Source organism: Lethenteron reissneri, chromosome 35 (assembly GCF_015708825.2).
Source record: "Lethenteron reissneri isolate LAM-NWPU_2019-01 chromosome 35, ASM1570882v1, whole genome shotgun sequence".
Lineage (NCBI taxonomy): Eukaryota > Metazoa > Chordata > Hyperoartia > Petromyzontiformes > Petromyzontidae > Lethenteron > Lethenteron reissneri.
In genome coordinates, this window is record NC_083813.1 from 1399025 (window position 1) to 1414300 (window position 15276).

The 15276-nt window shown below is 49.8% G+C and overlaps 1 protein-coding gene across 3 annotated transcripts in view; it reads right to left on the reverse strand.

Moving 5' to 3' along the window:
- Window positions 1–15276, reverse strand: part of LOC133350798 (zinc finger homeobox protein 3-like) — a 201541-nt gene that overhangs the window by 5034 nt on the left and 181231 nt on the right. For all 3 annotated transcript variants that reach the window (XM_061565541.1, XM_061565539.1, XM_061565540.1), the window contains exons 7-9: window positions 13163–13363; window positions 6736–6859; window positions 205–5931 (exon numbers count right to left, since the gene is read on the reverse strand). In XM_061565541.1, the coding sequence (XP_061421525.1) occupies window positions 205–5931; window positions 6736–6859; window positions 13163–13363 (6052 nt within the window). The remainder of the gene's footprint in view (window positions 1–204; window positions 5932–6735; window positions 6860–13162; window positions 13364–15276) is intronic.

Consider the following 15276-nt stretch of genomic DNA (forward strand, 5'->3'; position numbering starts at 1 on the left):
AGGCACAAATCTATGCTGATGAGCACCCCCCATATACAATGAGATCATAGCTTTGCGGTGCAAATTGCCGTCCCTTTGCCGTACGCCGGCAGCGACAATTGAGACGCGCAAGTGGCGAATACCTCGGTAGATATAGAGCGTTATAACATTCACAAGAAAGCTAGGAATCATAACGGCAACGGGAAAAAAAGTGCTCGCACTCACCCGAGGATACTGGGGGGAACCCTGGGAGGGACGAGTTGCCGGCCATGCCCGGCAGGAGCATGGGAGGCAGGCCGGGGTAGGAGGAAGCGGCTGCAGCAGCGAGGTTCATGGCCTGCATCTGCGAACCGTCGAACCCTCCCTGCTGCTGCTGCTGCGCCGAGGAGATACCGAGCACTTCGTTTGCCTTCTTGATGCGGTCGAACTCCTGCTGCGCCATGAGCTGCCGGACGGTCGAGGGATCCAGGTATTCCTTCTCGCGGTCGAGCTGGCTGCCCACGCTCTCCCGCACCTTGTCGATGTGGGAGATGGCGAACACGTGGTCCCTCACCGTCAGCCGGGGCCCGTACTTGACGCCGCAGACGGTGCACTCCATTTTGGGGCTGTCGTATTCGGGCTGGTCGATGCCGTACTGCTTGGCGAGGCTCAGCTTGGACTTCTTCTCCTTGGCACGGGCGTTCTGGAACCAAACCTGGACCACACGCTTCGGCAGTCCGATTTCATTGCCGAGGATTTCGCACTCTTGCATGGTCGGCGTGCGATAATCATTGAAGCAGACCTTGAGGACCTTCAACTGCAAGTTGGACATCTGGGTGCGGAAGCGTTTCAAGCCTGGCCTGTCTCCGCTATAAGACATTCCAGATGTCTTCGCTGTTGAGGAACCGCTGTTGCTCTGAACGCTGGGGGAGCCCGGGTCTGCTATGCTGGAGGTCTCGCTGTGATCCACAATGCCTTCGTTGTCATTATCCCGAGCACTGTAGCTCATGCCAGGGCTCACTAGACCTGCCCAGGACCTGTCATCGCTCCCTTGATCGCTGGTCGGAGTGGCTATCGATTGCTGTTGTGCGTCGCCACGTGCCGATGACTTCATGTCACTGAGCAGCCCAGAGTTGCTGTCTGTGTCATTATGTCCCTCGTCTCCTGTGGTGTTGTCTGTGATGGCCGTGTTAATAGAAGAGCAGTCGTCATTGTCGATCTTCCCGTGATCGAAACTCGTGTGAGCGGAAGAAAGAGTTGGACTCTCAATGTCGTCCATGCCCTCGACCTTCACGGACCCGGGGCTGAGGTTCGACCCCGGTGATAAATCGGATGGTTTGTTCAGCATGGATGTTGACTCGTGCGAAGCCATGAAGTCAGACATCATTTTATACGGTTGTGAGGTGCCCAGGTCATGCTGATCCATTGACCCGTCGTCTAACAGTTGCTGCATCTGAGCAGAAGATTCTGCTTCCTGGGAGGACGGCAAAGGGCCGAGGTTGTACCCGGCCCGCTTGGCCTCGTGCCAATGTCGTGAGCGGATGTGGGCCTCGAGCGCCGTTCGTGCTTTGAACAGAGCTCGGCAAAATGGACACCGCCGGTGAACCTGTGCGGGGCCCACGGCCCTGAAATGTCCCTTTCTCTCGCGCGCTCTGGTATTCTGAAACCAGACCTGCACCACGCGTTTCTTCAGCCCGACTTCGTGTGCAATGTGATCCAACATTTTACGAGTAGGATTCGAATCGAGCAGATATTTCTGGTATAATATCTCGAGCTGCTCCGGAGTGATCGTGGTTCTGAGTCGCTTGTCCCTCGGTTGGTCTTCGGAGTTGTTTAAGCTGTTGGTGGACGTGTCAGCATCTCCGAGGCTTCCCCCTGGGTTTTCGTCCAGCTTCCGTTTGAGGGCACTGCTCGCAGACGTTGACAAGGTGGGAGAGGACGCCGACTGGGAGGATGACTGTGCAGAGCTCAGGTTTGTCGTCTGCATAAATTGCCCTCCCATGAGCGGATTCGTCGGGTCAAATAACAGCAGCGGCATGTCAAGTCCCGGCGGCCGCTGGTCGATCAGCTGCGAATGCAAGAAGTGGCCAGGTGGGGCAAGATAATGCAGTCGCTGGTGCTCCTGCCAGAGCTCAAAGCTGGGCAGAACCATCTTGCACTGTTCACACTGGTAGTTCATTGGCAGCTGGGACTGCGATGAGGTCGGCAGTTGAAAAGGGTTTTGGGCAAATGTGGACGACTGGGTCGGTGTTAAAGACTCGGAGGCAGTCTGTGCTGGTCGTTTCAACGGAGGTTGCTGTTGCTGCAGTTGCTGAGGCAGGGAAGTTTCTGCTCGCTTTGGTTTCTCTTCTCTTTCTTCTTTGGGTTCAGGATTAACGTGTGGGGCCTTGACCCGAGGTTCAGCCTTCGTCTCTTTGTCTTTTTCTAGCACGTTGGGACTCGGAGGAGTTGCCGATGTTTGACCCGGAGTCCCAGAACTGGATGCGTACTGATGCTGAGATCCTTGATCCACGCCATCAATGGAATCATCTGCCTGACTGTCCAAAGCAGCTTCCTCTTCCTCGTCCCTGTAGCAGTGCCTCTTCTGGTGCGTTATGAGGTCAAAGATGCGCTGAAACACCACCTCGCACTTCTTGCACTGGTAGCTCATGTTCCCCGTGCGGATATACCGCTCACTGCCCGGCTCCTTCCGCTCAACTTGCTCCTTGCCGTCGCCCTGATTCTCGTAATTCTTCCGGGCTTTCTGTCGCGCGTTTTGAAACCAAACAACGATGACGCGCGTCGGAAGGTTCAGCAGCGTCGACAGCTGTTCGATCTCGTCGTCTTTTGGGTACGCGTTTGCATCGAAGAAATCCTGCAAAACTCTCAGCTGATAGTCAGAGAATCGAGTTCTCGAGGAACGTCTGCTGGAAGATTGGTCTGATTTTACTGACTCGGGTGTCTGTGGTTGTGACTCCATGATCTTCATCTCCTCCAGTGAGGTCGTGGGAGGATTGCTGAAGTTGTACGGGGAATCTTTGTTTCTCTGTCGCTCCTTGAACAACGTATTTCGGAACCAATGCTTAATGACCTTAGGTGGCAGACCGGACCTTTCGGACATTTCCTGTATCTGCTCATCGCTAGGAGAATTGTTGATATTGAAATGAGCACGCAAGATGCGCAGCTGATCGTCCGTGATTCGTGTGCGTGGCCGTTTGTTCTGCTGCTGCATGAAGTTGGCGTCCAGCTGCTGCTGGTAGAACTGAGCTAGCTCGGCACTCAGAGCCTCCACCGAAGTTGCTGCGGATTGCGAGAGGCCGGGAGGAAGTTGCATGGACTGCATCATGAGAGGAGAGAACAGCGGCATGTCCAGAGGCGGTGGCACAAGGCTGACTTGAGTTTGTGTTGGCTGAGGAGTGGTTGACAGTTGTGGCGCCATAGTAGGAAGCTTTGGGGACTGCTGTGGTTGTTGTTGGTGTTGTTGCTGCTGTTGCTGCTGTTGCTGCTGCTGTTGTTGCTGCTGCTGCTGTTGTTGCTGCTGCTGATGTTGGTGCTGCTGTAGAGGTAGAGGAGAAGGAGCAGACAAAGCTGACTGAGGTTGAGGCTGTGGCGGCTGAGGTGGTGGTACCTGCTGCTGCTGCGGCTGCATTTGGGACTGAGGCTGGTGCTGCGACGGGGTCTGCGCTTGGGGCTGCGGCTGTACATTTGCGGGTGGGGGAGGGAGCGGGGGCAGGGCGAGGGGCTCGGAGAGCATCGTCTCCATTGGGTACACCTTGTCGTACGTCTCGCGGTACTGGCTCGCGTATTTCTCCAGGTCGGCGAAGGGCAAAAATTGTCCGTGGATATGCTCCTGGTGGCTCTTGAGGATGAGAATGTGCGAAAAGAGTTTTCCGCACGTCGTGCACTCGAGCCTTTCGAGCGCTTCGCCGTTGTCGCCGTTGCGGCCGCGTCTCTGGGTCCGTCCCCGGTTCTCGTTGAACTGGATCACCAGCTCGAAACCAAAGTTCTCCAGCAGCGCCCGTGTGGCGTTGCCGCGGCAGCCAAACGGGATGCGAGGGGGCGGCATGTTTGAGTCCGAATGGCTCAGCTTTAAAACAGCCCTAATCTCGGATTGCGATCTGGCTTTTGATTCTAAAAACTCTTTTTCATCCGACTGTTCGTGCCTCTCCTCAGCTTGTTTCAGATTTATTGGCTGAGCGTCATCTTGCGATGAATAATGCATCATCTCGGAATCTTCCTTCAAAATTTGCATCTTATGCTGCTGCTGCTGTTGTTGTTGTTGTTGCTGCTGCTGCTGCTGCTGCAGGTGTTCCAGCTGCCTGTGCTGCTGCTCCAAACACTGCTGTTCAAGATCCTGTTGTTGTTGTTTTTGGTCTTGCTGCATTTGTTGTAGCTGCTGCTGTTGCTGCTGTTGCTGCTTCTGAGCTTGGTGCTTGAGCTCACCCAGCACGGCGCTGGCAGGCCCCTGCATGGCGACCGACGCAGACATGGGCAGCCCGAGGTCGGCGGGGTTGAATTGGAACTCGGTTCCTGGGATGTAAAAGGGCAGCAGGAACTGCTGTTGTTGCTGCAGCTGCAGCAGGGCGTCTGGCGAGAAAGGAAAGTGCGGGAAAAATGCAGGGTTGAAGAGCTGCGACTGCAGCAGGGCCGCCTGCTGCTGAAACTCCAGCTGGGCCTGTGCTTGTGCCTGCAGCTGTGCCTGGGCATGCGCCGCCTGCAGCTGTGCCTGCACCTGCACCTGAAACTGGGCCTGCATATGTGCTTGGGCCTGGGCTTGCATTGTTGACTGCACGGTCTGCTGCTGCTGCTTCTGCTTCATGCTCGATCCCTCAGATGACCGTTTCTTGTTCAGCTCCTTCTGCTCCATGGAGGACAATGAAGAACTTGCGGTGGCGCTGCTGCCGCCGGCGCCGCCGATGTTACCTCCGCCACCGCCGCTGCTGCTCTTGCTTGCGCCGCTGCTGCCGGTGGTGGCGGCGTTTGCCGCACCGCCACCAGTCACGTCAGGCGCGGCCGACTTGCCGGAACTCGCAGTCGTCGCGCTGCCACTGCTGCCCGATCCGCTGCCACTCGCCGCCTCCAACTTGGCCGCCCTCGCCCGGGTCTGGTGCAGGACCGACCTCATGTGGATCTCCAGCGTTGAGCTCTGACTGTAGGCCACGTTGCAGGTCATGCACTTGTAGGGTTTGTTGTCAATCCCGTTGGCCGGTTCTGACCGCTCGCCTCCGGAGCCGGGGCTCGACGATTCCTGCAGGGCCTTCTTCAGGCGGTGCAGGTGTGAGACGGAGTTGTAGTGCACCAAGAGAATGTTCTTCTGGGTGAAGGACTCTTTGCAGACGGTGCACTTGTACGGCCGCGAGGGGTCCAGAAACTTCTCCATGGCAAAGCTGGTGCACTTGCGGGGAATCACAGCTCGTTTGGCCTCCATCGTGGGGTCCTCCTGGCCGAAGATCCCTCCGTCGCTTCCCGTGGGGCTCTGCTTCCCGTCGGGGTCGCTGTCCTCATCCTTGTCCGCCTCTGCCGGGAGGGAGAGCTCCTCCTCCGTCTCGGGTAGCGACTTGAAGTCGCCGTTGGCGATCTGCAGGCTTCCGCAGAGCTGCTGCACCTGGATGTCGGCCAGCTCCGGGTGGCTGGTCTCCAGGTGCTTGCGCAACGCGGGGATGGAGCGGAAGCTGCGTTGGCAGAGGGCGCACGCGGTGGCGGCGCGGATGACGTGGTACTGCAGGTGCGCCTGCAGCCGCTCGGGCGTCTTGAAGGCGAGGCTGCACTGCGGGCACCGGTGCTTGTAGACGTGCCGGTCGGACACGGGCAACTGCACCCGCTTCGTCACGGAGTCTCCCGCCAAGGAACCTTGCGTCGCGCCCGCAACCCTCGCATTGCTTTGCTGCTCTTCCTTTTTGTCATCTTTGTTCGTGGTCTGCTCGCCGGACCGCTCCGTGGCATGTTCTGACAATTCGCGCGAGGTGCCAGCCCTCTCGTAGTCTTCCTTATTGCCTGCGGACAGCAGTAGCAGCATCAGCAAAAAAAAAGTTGCACCAGAAATGAAAACTACTGTCTAGTATGAGATCAAGACGAGCTAAAAAACATTGCACATTTTCATAACCAGACTGACCTTACGATGCTGGAAACTACATTTATGGCTTCATTTTGTATGCACACACCAAGGTCGTCTCTGTTCATCCCATTAATTTTTCACTACACGAGTCACCTTTTCCATTAGTGACAGTGACTGCATAAAATGACCTCGCATTAAAAATTAATGCAGGTGGACGTGGGAGTAATTGCATTTTAAACTGAGCGATGGATAATGCAGTAGGCAAGTTTGTTTTCAGCGGCTGGTTCCCAAAACATTTTGGTTCCTGTTGCACCCAATTTTCGTTGCTTAATTAGAATGCACAGTATTACAATGTACTCCCGTCTTTTTACCTCTCTATGCCAAATTAAATATAAAATTTAATTGGAATATATTTTAGACGAATTAAAAGTTATTGTTAAAAATAATGCAACGTTACGCCGAATTAAATCAAATTAATGTTATTTTCAGACAGAAGGAATACAATTCTCGAGTAAGGTAGATTCAAATTATTAATTCCAATTGTCATTATTTTATTGCAATCTCAGAGCTGCAGTCTTATGAAAAATAAAACCTTGGAGCTATACCCGAGTTTTTGCCTCGGTTTCATTCAAAAATTTGAGGCATTATTTAAAATGCCAATGGCTTTTGTGAGGCTGAACACATTTTTCACAAGTGCGGGGGCCTCTCTCAGAAAAGGGGGGGTGGGGGGACGGACACCTTACCCAAGGGTTTTGTCGCGTCCTCAGCAGCGACTCTCACGGTGCTGTTGTGTTGGTGTCCATCGCCCTCCGACGCCCCGGCAGGCAGGAACGCAGAACTCGGTACCATCATCTCCGGTGACGACATCTAAAGGCGCCGAGCGGCAGAAAGCGGCATCGTTAGCGGCGGCCGCAGAGCCGCTAACCACCGCCGCCACCACCGCCGGGTAGTGAACACCACGTGGTTCCCTCCATTCACCAAAACTTGCAAACCGTCTCCCCCCCCCTCCGCGCCCCCCCCCCCCTCACGTTATTCTAAATCTCCGTGCAATTTCGACGACTTGGTGGACGGCGACAACACAAACCGTCACAGAAATAACACAAACGCCATCGTGCACTAATGGCACAAGTGGCTGTGAGGTGGTGGTGGTGGGGGGGAGAGAAAAAACATCCACCGGCGTGGGACAGCGCGGTTTCACGTAACCGTGCTTGGCTCGCCTTCCCTTCTCTCTCCCCGCCCGCCTCTGCCAGGGCCACGCCGTTTGGCTACGCGCGCTCAATTAGCCGCCTCGCCAAGAAGCAGTGCTCAATGGGGGGACAAGCACATAATGGAGGGCTCTTAATTAAAGGCACACATTAAACATGGAGCCCCTGACACAGCCTCCAGTTCCTGAGCCACATTCTGGAGCCTTTAAACGAGACGATAAAAATTGCTGCTCTGTCAAAAAAAGAAGGCTAATTGTGCTTTAAGGTTATGTGAGAAACTGTGCAAAAGGTGAGCTGCATCGTTTTGACTGTAGCCAGCACGGGGTACATGTGTTACAGAGCTGTTTATTGGAAATTTGACATCCATCGCCATGCTTGGACTACAAATGGGTTCTGTTGTTGTAACATTAGCCGATTCAATTTGGGTTTTATGCAATGTCGCTTGTGATAAATGCAACCATCATCCATTCTCTATCCACACTGCTCAGCCTCCGCGTCTGCGCATCTTTCCTTTTCCGTGGTCCCGTAACTCTTCTTATCAATTACTTGTTACGCCTTTTGCAGTTTTCACAGCCGATGGCTCAGATTTTTTTGGTCCAAGTTATTATTTTCCTCCCGCGGTTTCTGTCTCTGTGCAATGCCGAGTGTTCAACTTGCGGTTTCATATTCACCCCCTGTGACACCTAAGTTGACAGTGACCGTGTTTCTGGCTCAACGTGCGATGCTGCCCGAGAGTACAGATTGATTTGTCGATGTTTCCACTTCAACACTTAATTAAGCATGCATGGGTTTGAATGTTTATTTATTTAAAATATGCCCTGGGTTGGTTCTGTTTAGGATTGAATGTGATTTTATCTTCAAAACTCAAACGAAATTGGTTGAATCAAGCGAGTTGTGCATGCAGACCACACGTCCTGATATTCGTTGCAAGTACCGAAAATGCTATGGCAGAAGAATAATCGTGGGTGCTTCATTTTCTCTACTGTTTAATATCGCTGGTATGTAAGCATTAATGCGCTCGATAGTGAGAGATCTACAGGGTGTCCCATAAGTCTGGAATCTTCGGGAAAAAGAACTCATTCATATTTCCCTGGTCATTGGATAGGACGTCGAGGGCCTGTGAATGGCCAGCGAGAATCCGTGACCTCACACCGATGGATCTTTAGCTCTCAGGTCACTTGAAGACGCTGGCCAACACGGAGAAAATTCCGAGTGAACATTTGCGGCAGCGCATTATTGACGCATGTAACACCGTTGCCCCTAATACCGTTAACCGTGTGCTTGCTGACTGGGTATCTCGTCTGGAGTTGTGTATCAGGAACAAATGTGGACACGTTGCACACGTTCTGTGAATAAAAGCGCTATTATTGCCTTTTTTTTATTATTTTTCCTATGATTCCAGACTTATGGGACACCCTATAGAGCCGAGAATCGGGCTATATTCTCACTTCTACCAAACATCAATGGTGTGCACCCCACAAGGGAGCCCTGCACCTCCCAGTTCGAAACCCGGTAGGCACAATATTATAATGATTCTAGAACAGTATATATATAGTAAATAATAAATGCATGTGTGGGTAGGGGGATGGGTATTTTACTTAAAATAAATATTCACATTTTTTCCGAGCAAATATCAAAGCAGGAACATTTATTTTCATTCTATAGCACTAAAACTGCGTGAAACATGGGAAGCTGGAATGGGTTTTTCATGTCAATTTTATACGATTGTGCCATTGACTGCAGTTTATAATCATTGTATTATCTGATTTTGTATTACTTAACTAATAAACGATTGTATAATAAGTTATCACTCTGTTGTTTTATAATCATATTCCTATAATTTAAATGAGATTATAATATGGTATGGGCTATTCATATTAAAATAGCTCAGAATTTAATTTGGGTCTGATTGGACTGGACATAACTGGATCTGGTCAGATCCAGGAAGGGAAGAGTCTGAGCTTCATTGAACTTGCCTAGATCCACGTCTTCCATTAGCTGATGGAACAGACTTTAAACACGTGTAATCTACAACACGTTGTTTGGTGATACTACGAATTTCAGTGATGCACAAGCCCAAATAATAACTCAACACGTCCGTCAATAACACCGTGAGGCCATAAGAGGACAAATATGCAGGAGGCGACGTGAGGGCCAATGGCCCTGCTTAATGGCACATAGACAGAGAGGCCAAGGAGATGAGGATAGCTGAAGAATTCACGACACAAGTGCACCATGGGGGCCCACCCTTATTCATCATTCTTCTCCACTCTCTCTGGCTGTGTTTCATGAAGAAAATGTCACGTTTCATTTTATGATCGTGTGGAGTTTCATATTTTTTAAAATTACAGTACAGTATCTCAGTTTTAATTAATCGGATTAAATTTTCATATGTATAAGCAGAGATAATGTTTGCCTACCTTTTCGTCTAATTGGAATTAAACATTTGTATTTACGTGGCAGATGTGTGATGTCAGCAACTCCTAGGAAGCCAACATTGTCCACCGTGTACCCAGATGTTCATCGCTGCTGTCAACAGAAAGCCATCAGCCTGATAGACCGCCTCTGTAAAATATCTTCAAGAACAAACGTCTGAACGAACGCTCACGAAACCGCAAACGTAGAAGAGTCTTCGGTGATAACATCATCGAGATGTCTTCAGTGTAAAAACACGTGAAGACATCCATATGGACGGTGGAATACATTCTGCGGACTTATTGTTTTAGGAGAGAATTTTAATTTATCGAGGTTCGGATATTAAAAATTTAAGACCCTTTGTTTGTAATGGTGTTCTTATAAAGGGGAGCACTTAATAGAAATGGGGAATGTTTATTAAATTATTTGCTTACTCTAATCATTAATATTCATTTTTAATATACTAAGGAGAAAGAGGGTTTGTGAGTGCAGACTTAACAAATCAATGTATAATCCAGGATTAAAGAGCACATTCACATCTGTCCTGGAATTAGGGCAATGCAATATACAGGACCAAACCTCCATCATACTCTCTTCTTAATAATCCCTTCTGCTACTATTATGGTATACTGCTGTGACCTTGGACGTCACCAAAATGAAAATAGAAATATTGGCTAATAGTTAATATTAATACGTCTAAAATGGAAAACAGAACTCAATAAACACAACGTGAATTGCTATATATAACACACACCACATATACACAAGTACTATATATGTAAATAAGAATAAACACACATACACGCCACATATATATGTACATAAGATATGATTATGTACCGCACTGAGATATATTCAATAGGAAACCATCCCAATAAAACATTGAACCTTTGTTCCACCCCAAATAAGTGTTGTTTAAAAAAGAATGTAAGCAACGTGCATACCACTGCTTTGATGGCAGCAGTTTAACTCGCTGTAACTTCACAGAGGCCCTCTGGTATCCTCATACACTGTTGGGGACCGTGCGATTAGCAGGCACCTATTAAGGGTTGTGTGCCACACACGGGAGCTCAGCAGCGCCACGGTGTCGAGATGTTAACTACCTCGCCGGGTATACAGGAGGTCATGGGTTCGATCCCAATCTTGACGCCTGCTGTATATTTGGAGTTTGCAAAGTCCTCCCCGTGGTCGCGTGGATTTTTCTGCGGGTCCTTCGGATTTTCCCTCCACACTTAGAAAAACGCGTTTAAGAGTTTTTGGCTATAACTTACCATGTGCGAATCGACTTCGTTGAGCTAGCATTTGTGCTTGCCAGGTTACTTCTGAAAAACAGCTAATAACTCAGTGGGCCTTACCTGGGAAAATAAAAATGTTTCGTTAAGTTTACACCACCCTGGGGAACTCATTTTGGGTTGAGTTGGCACGGAGTGAGACACAGGCCGGGCCTGGATATCAAATCGGCTTTTGTGAAGAGAACGTCCAGGGGTTGAACTTAAGTCATGGGAACTGAAATGCAGCATTATAAACATGACACCGCTCCCTAGCACGGTGCGTGTGTGTAAATAAGCATATATACACACGTATATATACACACGTATATATACGCACGAAGAGTTGTCGTGTAGCGGTTCGCGCGCTGAGCTTTGAACCTGGAGACCTGAGTTTGATTCCCGCTCATGGCTCCCAACACCAGTGACGATTATCTGAACCGGTCCTGAGCTTCTCCTTGGGACCGGTTCTTTAAAACAGTTTCTTGTGCTTAGTTTGTTGTCCTTCCCCCCGCACCTCCGATTAGCACAGTTGGCTACGTACGGTGCGAAAGAAGGTCAACGTACATAGGAATCGATCCTGGGCCTCCCCTAGGTCGACTCAGTCTCAAATGGGTACCTGGTGCGAGGTGCGAACATGCCCACTGGGGAGAAAAAGGCGGCCGCGCGTGGTGCTGACCATCCACCTACTTGTTTCCCGTGCAGACCTACATAGGTGCTCGCTAACAGCACTTGCCCCAACAGTCTATTAAGGCTAGGGGGTTCTATGTATTTTTACACGAACATATATGCCACTATACTGCTGTATAATATAAAGAACCTGGAATCAAGTTGAACAAAATACAGTGCTACAACATCCAAGTTTGTTTTTGTCTTTTCTCTGCAAGATCTGCATGCATAAAGCACTAAATGCACAGTAATTAACTTCACATTCAGTGATTTAGCAGGTAACAGCTACTTCAAATCATTTTAGCGGCATCCAGAGGGTCTCATTCGGATATGAGAGTTGCTTCTTGGTTTTTTCTTTTTAATCGAGCGAAACCTCATTTACAAAATTATCCTCCAAAAAGACAGGGGTGAGTAACCGGGTGGACAGAGCAAAAAAAAAAGGAATGTAGTATTTATGATAAACCTCTTAGCTGTACGGCGGTAATCCTCACAGGAAAGATAACATCGTAAAATGAATCAGTCATATATAAATTTTGACAATTTGCTGAATTTACACAAAGGTAATGGCATCACGAGGGCGATAACTTGTGTACAGATTAAGCAACTTAAAGGCACCTTGATGAGAAGGGAATCGTAAAACGGCTCGCCGGCTTGGCCGCCGGTGCGCTCCCCATCGCTGATGCGGTTAAAAAGAGCCACATATGGTGCATAATAGCTTTTTAATAAATGTCCTTGGCCGGCAGCGTGATGAGCCTCGGCCCTCGGTCCTGAAATGGCGCATGTTGCCATGGTGCGGAGTGGGATGGGAGGCAGTGGCAGCACCTGCCTGCAGCCACGAGGGCGTTGGGGCGTTCGGCGCGTCAACGGCAGCCATCGCTCGTCGCCGCGGAGAGACGCGGCCGGTCTGCCGGGTCTCGTCCCCTCCCTTAGCACCCCACCACACTCCGCTCACCACCCCCTCCCCCCGCTGACAACGCCCTGACGTAGGTGGGAATGCTGCGCCCGTCGACCAGAAATGAAGGCGGTCGGCTCGGTCGGTGAGTCTCACAGAGATTCGGCAACAATGCGAGCCGACTGGGGGATCGAGAGGCCTGGGCAGCGCTGCAGTTCTGAGTGGTCGTGTTCACAGTGTTCACGTGTTCACGGCGTTTCAGCATCTTATTGCGTGCATGGTTTGCCTCACAGGTAAGCCATGCTCTCAAAAGAATTGGCCAAACATCCTAAGTAAGTCTATTCTATCGTGTATAGATTATGATTACCTTTTCTGAGGAACAATAGGTAATGTTTATGAAAATGTTAGTTTTTTTATTGGAACGTCTGCATCTTTGACCTATCGGTGTTTACGCTGCACCTTCTCATCACGTGTAATTATCCCAACCTTGCGACGTTTACAAAAAGCCACCCTAGCACAAGCCATGCATTGGCAGGTGCCATCATTGTGAAACAGCAGAGGCATTTGCGAGAAAAAAAATACCCCGCAGTACGAACCTTGAAAACAAATGGGGGAGGTGGGTGGGTGGGCGGGCGGGGAGGACCAATTGCGCCAGAGGATAACCCGGAGTAATTTTAGAAATGCAAAAAGAGCAAACACAGGTAAAAAAGAAAAACATCACCGATGCAATGATCTTGTCGACGCAGTCCGGGGCGACATTGTGCAGATGGGTGAGGTGCAGCTGCAGATGAACTTTGCTCCCGAGCAGGTCCTGGCAGAGTGGGCAGCGTAGCGCGGGTTGCACCGAGTGCTGAGACACCACGTGCACGCGGATGCGCGCCGCGTCGCCGCTCTGGTACGTGCAGTACGGACACTGGAACACCTGCGCCAAACGCGTGGCAAGGTTCACCGCATGGAGGGAGTGGGGGGGGGGGGCAGGAGGGGGGGAAGAGATAGGTAAATAATTAAATAGAAAATAAACGCAGGAAATACGTTCAGCGGCAGCTTGCTCCATCGCGGCGGAGCACAAAACAAATCCACACACAAAAAAAATGACTGGAGGTATTTTTAGATATTTCAATTGCAGCCGCATTTTATTTTGACTCCCTGTCACGATTGTGATGGATTTCGTGGTGGTTTAGTGACACAAATGCTGTGAAATTGTGGGACGGAAAAAGTGACTAGCCCCAGGCACATCTTTAGATTGTGCGCTGGTATGTATCTATATAGGGTAGAGGTAGAGACGCAGCCCTCAGATTTGGAGGTAGCTTGCTCTAGAGGATATTTTGCCTACTCTTCCACATTGTATATATGTATACAAATATTTACACGCTGGGTGAAATGGGTATTTTTTTGTACTTTTGTATAAATAAGTAAAATACTATTGAGATTACCTACCATGGAAACGTTCAACGTTTTCACAACAGCATTAAAAAAAACGACGCTTTTCATTCCTACCTCCATGTACCACGGCGATCGTTTCTGCGCAAGCACAAAGACCGGATGTTTTGCCTCGGCCATTCTCGACATTTGTATGTCTTGATGCAGGTCGCAGTCGGTGAGCAAGGTACAAGCACGTTCACCCGCGGGAGAAACGGTTATCAGCAAATGTCACTGGCTGCGTATGTGCAGCATAGACATGCACGCGGGGGCGGAGCGGTGGCGCAGTGGTTTAGCGCGTTGCGCTGTAAAACAAGCGACGTCAGGGCCGACTGGTCGCGGGTTCTCTATCAACCTGCAATGACCTGGTGAAGTACGGTCATATAACTGCAATGGCCGACATGGCAAGGATAAGGCTCCATCTAAAAGTGGAGAGAAAGTATTGCCTTAGTTTAATTAGCATTTGTCTCTGTTTGGTCGCCCTGGGAATTCCACATTCCTATGACAGGAGAAATATATCCATACGACAACCAACACGGAATCCCCGTAAATGTGTGATCGTTTTTCACCCTAAGGAGATGCAAATAATGCAGCATAGACATACAGTGTGGCAAAACTATAGTTTTGAGGCATAACGGCAGAAATATATGCCACGTCAGCCACAGCCTCACCAAAGTCTAATCCTCCTGGCAGCCTTGAATGTGCTTCGTATGATTTAGGTTATATTATAACCTCTTCAATGAGGCCAAACCTGAAAAGTCAAGGCCTTACCAGAATCAGCACCTTTTGATCTGTGTTATTATTGTGCCAAAATCATCTATCACGTGAGTAACATCACTCAATCACAACCCTCGATTATATACGCTGTATGGGTGTGTCACAGTCCTAGACCACACGTACTCCGATTAGCACGGTTGGCTAAGTCCTGTGCGAAATAAGTTCAACGTACATACATACTTCTACGATATTTTTTATATCAAATCTACCACAAATTACTAATTCAGCCACGCAAAAAAAATCTAACCTCTAAAGATAGACTTTTCTAGAAACAATCTGGCTCTACACAAGGCCGTCTAGAGCGATGCGTCTTGCTTTCACGTTCAGGTTTGGTGTGTGTGTACACATGAGCAATGCAAAAGCAAAATCTGTTGGCGCTATATCATTTGGACATCTAGCAAATTAAAATAAGGACATGCCTTTCTTGTTTCATTTATGAGCCCTCACGGTCAAATTCGTTAATCCATTCACTTGATTGAAACAACTGTAAGTTGCACAGTGGATATTACTGGTAGGAACCTCCTGGTTACACCAGCCCACAGGGGATTATCGTGTCCGTCCGTCCTGCATCCAAAAATGGGAGGGGTGGGGCTGAGTGGAGAGGGGCTGGGTGGGGAGGGGCTGGGTGGGGAGGGTGGG